General features: G+C 38.3%; 1 protein-coding gene across 3 annotated transcripts; it reads left to right on the top strand.

The window, feature by feature from the left end:
* The first annotated feature begins 652 nt into the window (after positions 1 to 652).
* LOC143620418 (NAC domain-containing protein 83-like) lies at positions 653 to 7,046 on the top strand. Of its 3 annotated transcripts, none has more exons than XM_077092120.1 (4): positions 653 to 920; positions 1,197 to 1,411; positions 6,356 to 6,448; positions 6,673 to 7,046. In XM_077092120.1, the coding sequence occupies exons 1-4, from the start codon at positions 692 to 694 to the stop codon at positions 6,964 to 6,966; spliced, it is 831 nt and encodes a 276-aa protein (XP_076948235.1). In that variant the 5' UTR covers positions 653 to 691; the 3' UTR covers positions 6,967 to 7,046. The 3 variants fall into 3 exon arrangements, with proteins under 3 accessions (XP_076948235.1, XP_076948237.1, XP_076948238.1); XM_077092122.1 differs by having other exon boundaries at positions 6,679 to 7,046; XM_077092123.1 differs by having other exon boundaries at positions 6,682 to 7,046.
* The last annotated feature ends 3,685 nt before the right edge of the window (positions 7,047 to 10,731 follow it).

Genomic DNA, 10,731 nt, shown 5'->3' on the forward strand with positions numbered 1-10,731 from the left:
AAAGCCCAGAAGTGATAAATATTAGTTGTTAATAACTTGGTAAACTTGTTTAAGCTAAATAGGAACATAAACCTTAACATATCGAGATAGACTCGAGTTGTTTGTTGCCCATTTGCTTTGTTATTCTATTACATAGCAAAAAGCTTGTTTCTTTTACCCGAATGGCGAGTTTTTCTAAAGATTTTGTGGTGCCAAGTCTTTTACATTGCAAGTGAATACAAAATAAAGACAGAATCAAGGACCCAAAAGCCAAGAAATCAATTGGGTTGGTAGGACAAAGGCAATTGCATTTGTGAGACATGTTTAAATGCATATGACTCAACCTACTCAAAGCATGCTTTTAAAAATCCCATAATCACAAAGCCAAGTTAAAAGTAAAGAAATACTTTCACTTTTACTTTAATTTCCATATATTCTTAATATTTCAAATGAAATACATGTCTTAAAGATAAATTAAAACATTGTTCACTAAAGTTTATGAAAAAAAAGGGTTTATTTGGTGCATAGTATGCTCGCAAAACTTAAGGGACAAGTACAATATAGCATATGTTCCAAAATGATAAAAAGAAAAACCTTTTGGTTTGATTCTATAGACAACAACTAGTATATAAAGACTAAACACATGTTCTACTTCAACTTAGACATAAACCATTTTCTTCTTCTTGAAAACTGTCTTCTAAAATTTATTTGGATGTCAACTCATCAAAATAAGCATGGAGAAAAGGTTAACATGCATGTATCAAAGCTAAATTTTGTAAGAGATGGAGCCATTAGATTGCCACCAGGCTTCAGGTTTCAGCCAACTGATCAAGAGATTGTGTTTCAGTATCTGATTCGTAAAGTCTTCTCGTGCCCTCTTCCGGCTTCTATCGTTCCTGAGATCGTCAACATTTGTAAATTCAGCCCTTGGGACTTGCCTGGTTAGAAATATGTTTGTTGCAATATATTTTCCTTTAAAAAAAACTATGCTTGCTTTGTCACAAAAACGCTATTCATCATAAGTTTTTCTTGTCAGCTTTATCTTCAAGTTGAAACAAATTCAAAACTATGTTACAATTTTATCATTATAAAGTTTGACATTATATAATCAAAATTCACAATATAGTATAAAATAAATCTTTTTATTATAATTTACGTGATTTATTTACAGCCCAATTATATAACTTTTAATTTTGAGTTTGATGATCAAATATTAGGAGATTGGGAGCAAGATAGGTACTTCTTCAGCAAGAATGAAGCTAAGTTTGGAAATGGACAAAGATCAAACCGAGCAAGCGATGACGGATATTGGAAAGCTACTGGTTTTGACAAACAGATCACAAGGTGTTGTAATAACAGTTTGAACTCAAGAAAAAAGGAGATCATTACCGGAATGAAGAAAACACTTGTTTTCTACAAAGGCAAGGCTATGCATGGTGTTGGGCTAATATTGACCAAGACCCAGGAACTTGATGGACTGACCCATTTGCAGAACTTGGGCCAAGGATACTGCGGTGATGGATCAAAACAGAATGCAGCAAGAAAATAGCAGCATGTGGCATACCAGATTAGAACGAGTAAACAGGAATGAGAACGTTGGGGAATCATGGACGTTGTGGAGCTGCATGGATCGAGAAAGAATAGGAGATCAGTTAGTTTTGTTAGTATTTAATGGTAGCTAATGATAGTTCTGTATTTTGTCTCATTTTATTTTCCTTTGTTCTACATCAATTTTTTTTAAAGCATTCGACTGGTTTACATTGTGTTTTTGATCTTGTTTAAAGCCTCGGACTGATCCAAATCTCACATTTGGTATCAGAGCACTTGTTCTGATCCGTTCGTATGCCTAAATACCTTCGATTCGAAACCATGTCAGCCATAGCAACTACCTCAAACCCCTCAAAAGATAGCTCCTTTCCATTCCAGTGTCCAGTTCTCACATCCACAAATTATAACACCTGGGCAATCAAGATGGAGGCAATAATGGATGCCCACGGGTTGTGGGAAGCCATCGAGCCAGCGGCCGGCGTGACCGTAGACGAGAAGAAGTCCAAACAAGCTCGAGCCTTTATTTTCCAATCGATCCCAGAGGAGGTGTTGGCCCAGGCAGCAAAGAAGAAGACTGCCAAGGAGGTATGGGACTCGCTGAAGTCTCGCTATATCGGGGCAGAACGAGTACAGAAGGCCCGGTTGAGGATATTGAAGAGTGAGTTTGAAGCTATCCACATGAAGGATGGAGAGTCGATCGATGAATATGCAGGAAAATTGTCGGGTATGGTGTCAAAGTTCAATAGTGTCGGAGGGACACTCGGTGACGAAGAGATGGTTCGGAAGTTGTTTGACACCGTCCCCGACCGGTTCATCAATCTAGTAGCATCCATTGAACAAAGTGCTACTGTAGATTCAATGGCGTTTGAAGAGGCAGTTGCTCATTTGAAGGCGTACGAAGATCGGTTGAATCTTCGTCAAACTTACCAAAACAACGAGAGCAGTTTGTTACTCTCTCGGTTTAATGGAGTACAAAATGCAAAGGGCAGTGTGCGTCAGCAGCAACATGGAGGGCGAAGCAGAGGCGACCGGGGTGGTCGAGGAGGATTCCGAGGTCGAGGCCGTGGTAGGGGTAACCGTGGTGGAGATGCGGGGAATCAAGATCAAAGGAACAATGTGAAAGGAAGGGATAAGAAACACATAATGTGTTTCAATTGTAATCAATATGGTCACTTTGCATCCGAATGCAAAGAACCAAAGGAGAAGAAAGAAGAGGCACACTTAACTCAAGAAGATGAGCCAGCAGTGCTCTTGAGTATTTGTGGAGTAGAAGCAACAAACATGGTGTTATTAAATGCAGATAAGGTCATTCCAACCCAAGCTGCTGTCCCAGACACAAGAGATACATGGTATCTTGATAATGGTGCTAGCAACCATATGACCGGGGTTAAAGAGTTCTTCGCAGAACTAGATACAAACGTAACCGGAGAAGTGAAGTTTGGTGACGGGTCAAAGGTACAAGTAGTTGGAAAGGGTACACTATTAATTGAATCAAAGAATGGTGAGCAGTTGGTGATCTCAAATGTCTACTACATTCCAGCACTAAAAAGCAACATTTTAAGCTTGGGTCAAATGACTGAAGAAGGCTATGATATCCGTCTGCATGGAGCAACCCTAAAGATGTATAATGAATCTCAGAGGCTGGTTATGAAGATACAAAGGTCACAAAATCGTTTGTATAAGATTGCTTTGCAAATTACCAAACCCGTTTGCATGTTAACCAAGTTGAGTGAAGAAGCTTGGATATGGCATGCAAGAATGGGGCACGTGAACTTTGATGTACTGGAATCAATGTCCAGAAGATGTTTGGTAAAGGGTTTACCTCACATAGTACACCCAAGACAAGTATGTGGAGGGTGTATGATTGCAAAGCAAACAAGAGGGTCATTTCCAAAAGAGTCAACTTGGAGAGCAACCAAGCCACTGGAGTTAATTCATGCAGATTTATGTGGACCCATTTCACCTCAAACTCATGGAGGTAATCGGTATTTCTTATTACTTGTTGATGATTACACACGTTTTATGTGGGTTTATTTTCTAAAAACAAAAGATGAAGCATTTATTATGTTTAAGAAGTTCAAATTGCAAATGGAACAAGATAGTTCATACCATGTAAAGATGTTGAGAACAGATCGAGGAGGCGAGTTTACTTCACATCAATTTGATGACTTTTGTCAAAGAATGAAGATTAGAAGACAACTAACTACGCCCTACACTCCTCATCAAAACGGGGTGGTGGAGCGTAGAAATAGAACCGTGGTGGAGATGACCCGATCGATATTAAAGTCTATGGGAGTCCCGGATCAATTATGGGGAGAAGCGGTTAGACACTCTGTATACTTGCTCAATCGTATGGCAACAAAGTCGGTAAAGAATGCAACCCCGTATGAAGTGTGGAAGAACAAAAGGCCAAAAGTGTCACACTTAAAGGTGTTTGGGTGTGTTGCTTATGTCAAAGATGTGAGTAAGAAGCCAGCCAAGTTAAGTGATCGAGGTATCCCGATGGTTCATTTGGGAATAGCAGAAAAGAGCAAAGGGTATAGGCTACTAAATCCGGCTGATATGAAGGTGGTAATAGCTTCCCCAAGTGAAGTTGTATTTGATGAGGGAAAGAAGTGGGCCTGGAGCAGTGAGCTTAATGTGAAAGGCCCAATAGTGTCTTGGTGTGCCGATGAATTTGGAGATGTTGGTGAAAGTAATCACAGTGGCCAAAGTAAAGAACACAGAGGGAATAACTCAACAACAGAACAGGTGCAAAATGAAGATGATGATGGTGATTCAAATGAAGGTGTTGATACGTTCGATCACACTCCTACAAGAGGCCAACGATCATTAAATGAGCTCTATCAAGAGACCGAACCGATGTCGGATGAACGGGTACAAGAGTTATATGGCGAGTTGATGTTGATTGATGAGGAACCAACTTCATTCGAAGAGGCTGCAGAAGATAGAGCTTGGCTCGAGGCCATGGAAGATGAGTTAAAGTCTATAGAACGAAACGAGACTTGGACTCTAACCGAACTTCCAACGGGCCACAGGCCAATTGGTTTAAAGTGGGTATACAAGTTGAAGAAAGATGCAAAGGGTAGTATAACCAAACATAAAGCCCGGTTGGTTGCAAAGGGGTACGTGCAAAAACAAGGAGTCGACTATGAAGATGCCTTTGCACCGGTTGCTCGTATCGAATCCGTGAGGCTTCTGTTGAGCATAGCCGCCAAAGAGGGCTGGATTGTGCATCACTTAGATGTAAAATCCGCTTTCTTGAACGGGGAACTCAAAGAGGAAGTCTATGTAACACAACCGGTCGGGTTTGAAGTCAAAGGCAAAGAAAGGATGGTGTATCGGTTGCATAAAGCCCTCTATGGTTTGAGGCAAGCTCCGAGAGCTTGGAATGCACGGCTAGATAAAGAACTCAAGGCCCTCGGTTTTAGTAGGTGCATTCACGAGCAAGCCATCTACAAGGTACACAAACAAGATTGTGCTCTTATTGTAGGTGTTTATGTGGATGACTTGATTGTAACCGGTTCAAGTGAAGAAAGTATAACCGAGTTCAAAGCCAAGATGATGATGATTTTTGAAATGAGTGATTTGGGCAAGTTATCTTATTATCTTGGTATTGAAGTTAATCAAAGTAAAGATGGCATTACTTTGAAGCAAGAAGGGTATTCTAGTAAAATCTTAAATATGGTGGGTATGGAGAGGTGCAATGCATCCAAGCTACCTATGAAGAACAAGCTGCAATTGACGAAAGATGAAGAAGGTAAGCCTGTTGACCAAACCGAATACAGAAGAATGGTTGGGTGTCTCCGGTATCTTATGCACACTCGACCCGACATCACATATGCAGTTGGTGTTGTGAGCCGATTCATGCAGGAGCCGAAAGAAAGTCACATGGCTGCAATTAAACAGATTTTGAGGTATCTTAAGGGTACAAAAGGGTATGGGCTGATGTACAGCCGAGAAGGTAAAGGTGAGCTGCACGGGTATAGTGACAGCAGTTACGGTATGGACTTGGAGGATAGACGAGGAACCACGGGTGTGGTATTTTATTATGCGGGTAACTTGATCACCTGGGCTTCGCAGAAGCAAAGAACCGTGGCATTGAGCTCTTGTGAGGCTGAATATATGGCTGCAGCTGCAGCCACATGCCAAGGGTTGTGGCTGAAAAACCTGTTGTCCGAGTTGATGGGCAGGAAGGTGAAACAGTTTACTTTGAGTGTGGATAATGTTTCAGCCATAGCACTCATGAAGAACCCCGTTTTTCACAACCGAAGCAAGCACATTGACACAAAGTATCACTTCATTCGGGAATGTGTTGAAAGAGGTGATGTTAATGTTGAGCATGTTCGAGGAGAGTGGCAAAAGGCAGATATTCTTACGAAGGCATTACCGCGGGTCAAGTTCACTGAGATGAGAAGGTTAATAGGGGTCTTGGATGTCAACATTACGGGGGAGAATGTTGGGCTAATATTGACCAAGACCCAGGAACTTGATGGACTGACCCATTTGCAGAACTTGGGCCAAGGATACTGCGGTGATGGATCAAAACAGAATGCAGCAAGAAAATAGCAGCATGTGGCATACCAGATTAGAACGAGTAAACAGGAATGAGAACGTTGGGGAATCATGGACGTTGTGGAGCTGCATGGATCGAGAAAGAATAGGAGATCAGTTAGTTTTGTTAGTATTTAATGGTAGCTAATGATAGTTCTGTATTTTGTCTCATTTTATTTTCCTTTGTTCTACATCAATTTTTTTTAAAGCATTCGACTGGTTTACATTGTGTTTTTGATCTTGTTTAAAGCCTCGGACTGATCCAAATCTCACACATGGGGAGTCAACCACAAGGACTTATTGGATTATGCATGAATATCGTCTTGTTCATTCGTCATACTCGCCAAAAACTAGCTCCAACGATAAGGTAACGCATATTATATACACTAGTTAATTAGTCTATGAAATTGTTTTTTTATTATTTCACTATTAATTATTCTCGCGTTTACAAAAGCATCACAAAATTTTGAAAACAATAGGCTCAAAGCACAACAACAAATAAGTTGAATCCATATGTTTTTACATTAAAATTTGTGAACTTAGTATCAGTACGCGTAATTATAATGGTTATCTTGGTGTTTTCGTTGTTAGTTTCAGCAGAGATCTTGGATTCAAATGGGAAACTGGGTTCTATGTCACATTTTCTTGAACAAAAGAAGTAGAAAGGTAGCTGGAGTTGCAGATGGGAAGACTATATCAAGTGGTTTAATTCCACAGACAGAGCTTCTGCATCATGGTTTTATGATGAGAAATGATGGGATGAATGTCAAATATGAATCATCGTCATCATCATCGTCGTCGTCGTCCTGTGGTTCGAGTGTGGTGACTGATGAAGTTTCTTCAGATATAAAGTTATTGCAGCATGAAGATATCAAGAATAATTAATGTAGCCACTTAATATAGCCTTTTGCTTCAATTGTTAAATTTTAGGTTTGCTTTCTATTTTTTTTTATCTTCTTTTCTAATATGATATTCTGTGGATGAATAAATACGAGAAATGCTTTATTCTTATAAGTTTGGACCTAATTGTTCTAGTGACACTTGTAAGGAAATTATAGAGCTTTAGAAATTATATTGGTTTATCTACTCATAAATGTTTTAAAAAGAATACCAATACATGTAGGAATAAACATAATCACAAAGGACCAAAGAGCTCTTACATGAATAATGGCAAAGTGAGCCTCTTCACTAGAACTTGTGAGCAAATATATATCTTATACGGCTACACATATGCCGTATATATTATACGGCATGTAACTTACACGCTATATAACATATGTGTCCGTGTATGCTTGTCTATATATATATACACGTGCATATATATACGTATATATATATATAGTTTCTTGATTTTTGTATTTGTAATTTTTCATTCTGGGATAATAAATTTTCCTTCACTGCTTCATTTTCTTCTTTTCTTTTCATGTCATATTTCTTCGAGCATTGCATGGTATTAGAGCAGCGCTGTTAATCCTGCTCTTTATTTCAACCAGTTTCTGTCAATTCATCGGTTTTCTCTTTTCATCCGATGTTTGTTTTTTATCTTTTGATCATTCTCTTTCATCGTTCCTGTGTTACTTTGGATTTTGATCTTATTATCTTTTTCAAATCCTCAAATTCATCTATTTTCTCCTTTATTTTGTTCATTCCAGAAGATTTAAGCGTTCAAAATTCTCCATATGTTCTCAACATGTCATACTCTTGGTGTTGAAAAGTCTATCAAAGAGTTGGATCTTTTCAATCAGCTTTTCACACAAAATCTTGTCAAAAATTCTTCATGACTATCTTATACGCCGTATATGTATACCTTCGTATATACATACACGCCGCATAACTTTCTTTGATCCATATAAGTTTGTCTTCTTATACGGCGTATACCTCTTGTACGTATATCTTATATGTTGTATACGGTTATACGACGCGTAAGTTGTTTCAACTTTTAAGCTTGCTCTTTTTCTCGTGCATTTGTTTCGTTTTGTTGTGTTCAATGGCAGATTCGAACAATTCTGTTCCTACAGATATGTCCATCGATTCCTCGAACCCTCTTTAGCTTCACCCTTAGGATCATCCCCTTACGATTCTCGTTTTGAAATATTTTGATGGTATTGGATTTGGATCTTAGAAAAGAGCAATGACAATTGCTTTGTCATCCAAAAACAAGCTCCGTTTCATCAACCACACTTTAACCATGCCAGTTCACGAACTACATCTTGCAATTTGGCAGCGTTGCAATGATATGGTGATATCATGGATTCTCAACACTCTCACTCATGATATTTGTGATAGTGTCTTGTGTGCTTAAACTACTCAGATTCTCTGGAATGAGTTGAACACTTGATATGGTCAAGCAAATGGTGCTAAGTTTTATCAGTTTCAGAAGAACCTCTGCCAAATCACTCAGAGTAGCAGTGATATTGCTACTTATTTTGCTAAGATGAAGTTGAATAGGGAGGAGCTGAATGCGATTAATACCATTCCCTCATGCACCTGTGGAGTTGCTCATTATTTTGCTAAGAGATGAGGATCAATGGCTGATTCAATTCCTTGTTAGCCTTAATCCTAGTTATGACACTATCAGAAGTAACATTTTGATGATGCAGCATCTTCCTTCTATCAATCGTGCATATGGTATTCTCATGCAATATGAGAAGCAAAAAAAAATTCACACTGCCACCGATTTCACTTCATCTTCTGCATCTATGAATGCAAGCAGTGGAGGAACATGGGAAAATATGAGAAATTTGGTGTGCACTCATTACAAGAGAAATGGGCATTCATTGAACAAATGCTATAAGCTGATTGGTTTCCCTAAAGATTTCAAGTTCACCAAAGGATAGAATTTTACTAACCTTACTGAAGATCAAAGAAAAAGTGATCAAGATCAGTCTGAACAGCAGCAAGGAATACCTCAACGACAATATCATCATTTGATGTCTTTCTTGCAGCAAACTAAAGTTCAACCTGATGCTTCAACCACATATGCTTCCAGCATTGCCACAACCATCAATCAGGAATCTTTTCGATGTATAATGTCTTGCAATTCTTCAAAGCATTATTCCAAATGGATCATTGATACTGGTGCTAATGATCAAATGTGCCATGATCAAAATCTGTTTCAAGCGGTTCTTTTCTTAAAAATAAAATTTACATCACTCTTCCAAATGGCACATCCGTCAAAGTCCATTAAATATATTTCCTTATCGAATGTTTTTTTAGTGCCACATTTTAGAAATAATCTTCTCTTTGTGTCAAGATTATGTTATAATACTGATGGTATTGTTCTTTTCTCTAAAAGCACTTGTGTCTTGCAGGCTCCTTTTCTGAAGAGCCCACAGGTTCTTGGTGATATACTGAATGGTCTTGACCTCCTCGAGGCCACTAAGCATTTTCCAGTCAATTCTTTTGTTTCAATAATGTTTGTAACTCTGTTATAAGTTGTGAAATTTGGCACAACAAACTTGGTCATTTACCAATCTACAAACTGAAACAATTACCTTTCATTTTCTAATGTTTCTTTGGAATCTATTGAGTATTGTGATATTTGTCCTAAAGCACAACAACTTAAAAAGCCATTTCCTACTAGTATCGCATCAACTAATAAAATTTTGAGCTAATCCATATTGATGTTTGGGGGCCTTATCACACAGCTACTTATAATGGCTTTAGATATTTTTTAACCATAGTGGATGATTAAATCAGAACCACATGGACACATTTGTTTTCAACTAAAACCAATGCCTTTCCCATACTTTAATTCTTTATTGAAATGTTTAGCAACCAGTTTGGCACTAACGTAAAATGCATCAGATCTGATAATGCTTTTGAACTAGGATCTAGATCTATTCAAAGTGCTTATTTGTTGAGTAAAGGCATTGTTCATCAGACCACTTGTGTAGCTGTCCCTCAACGGAACGACATTGTTGAAAGAAAACATAAATATTTTCTTGAAACCTCACGAGCTCTTATGTTTCAATCTAAGCTCCTAGTTCAGTTTTTGGGTAACTGTGTTTTAACTGCAACACATTTAATCTATCGGTTTCCTACCAAAATTCTTAACGATAAGACCCCTTATGAAGTTTTAATAAGAAAGGCTCCTTCATATGATCATATGAAGTCTTTTGGTTGTCTTGCTTATGCTTCCACATTGTCTCATGGAAGAGATAAATTCAAACCAAGGGTTGTGCATTATGTTTTTCTGGGTTATCCTCTTGGTAAAAAGGTATACAAATTGTATGATCTTGATACTAACAAAGTTGTCATATCAAGAGACGTTTTCTTTGAAGCTTTATTTCCTTCGGTGATTAAACCAAAGAAAGATTCATCTTCCCATCTATTAACCTCATCAATCAAGTTTTTGATGATCCTTTATTTACTCCTCCTCCTATTCATGATCCTAATCCTGCATCTTCTGTTCCTATTCCTGATCCTCTTCCTAATGATCCTACTGAGCCTGTTCGAAGATCTTCGAGAATTTCTGTTCCACCCTCATACTTAAATGTCTATGTTTGTCATAACTCTGAATCTTCTCATCATTGTTTCCATACTGTTACTATTCATACTCTTCTTCTAACTCTTGTTCTACTTCTCATCTGCTTCCTTCCATTCAGTCTCTCACTCAAGCGATTTCTGATTTGCATGAGCCTGCTTCTT

The sequence above is a fragment of the Bidens hawaiensis genome, unplaced genomic scaffold, assembly GCF_021521415.1.
Source record: "Bidens hawaiensis isolate Kalapana, Puna unplaced genomic scaffold, B.hawaiensis_p1.1 tig00002572_1, whole genome shotgun sequence".
NCBI classification, from domain to species: domain Eukaryota; kingdom Viridiplantae; phylum Streptophyta; class Magnoliopsida; order Asterales; family Asteraceae; genus Bidens; species Bidens hawaiensis.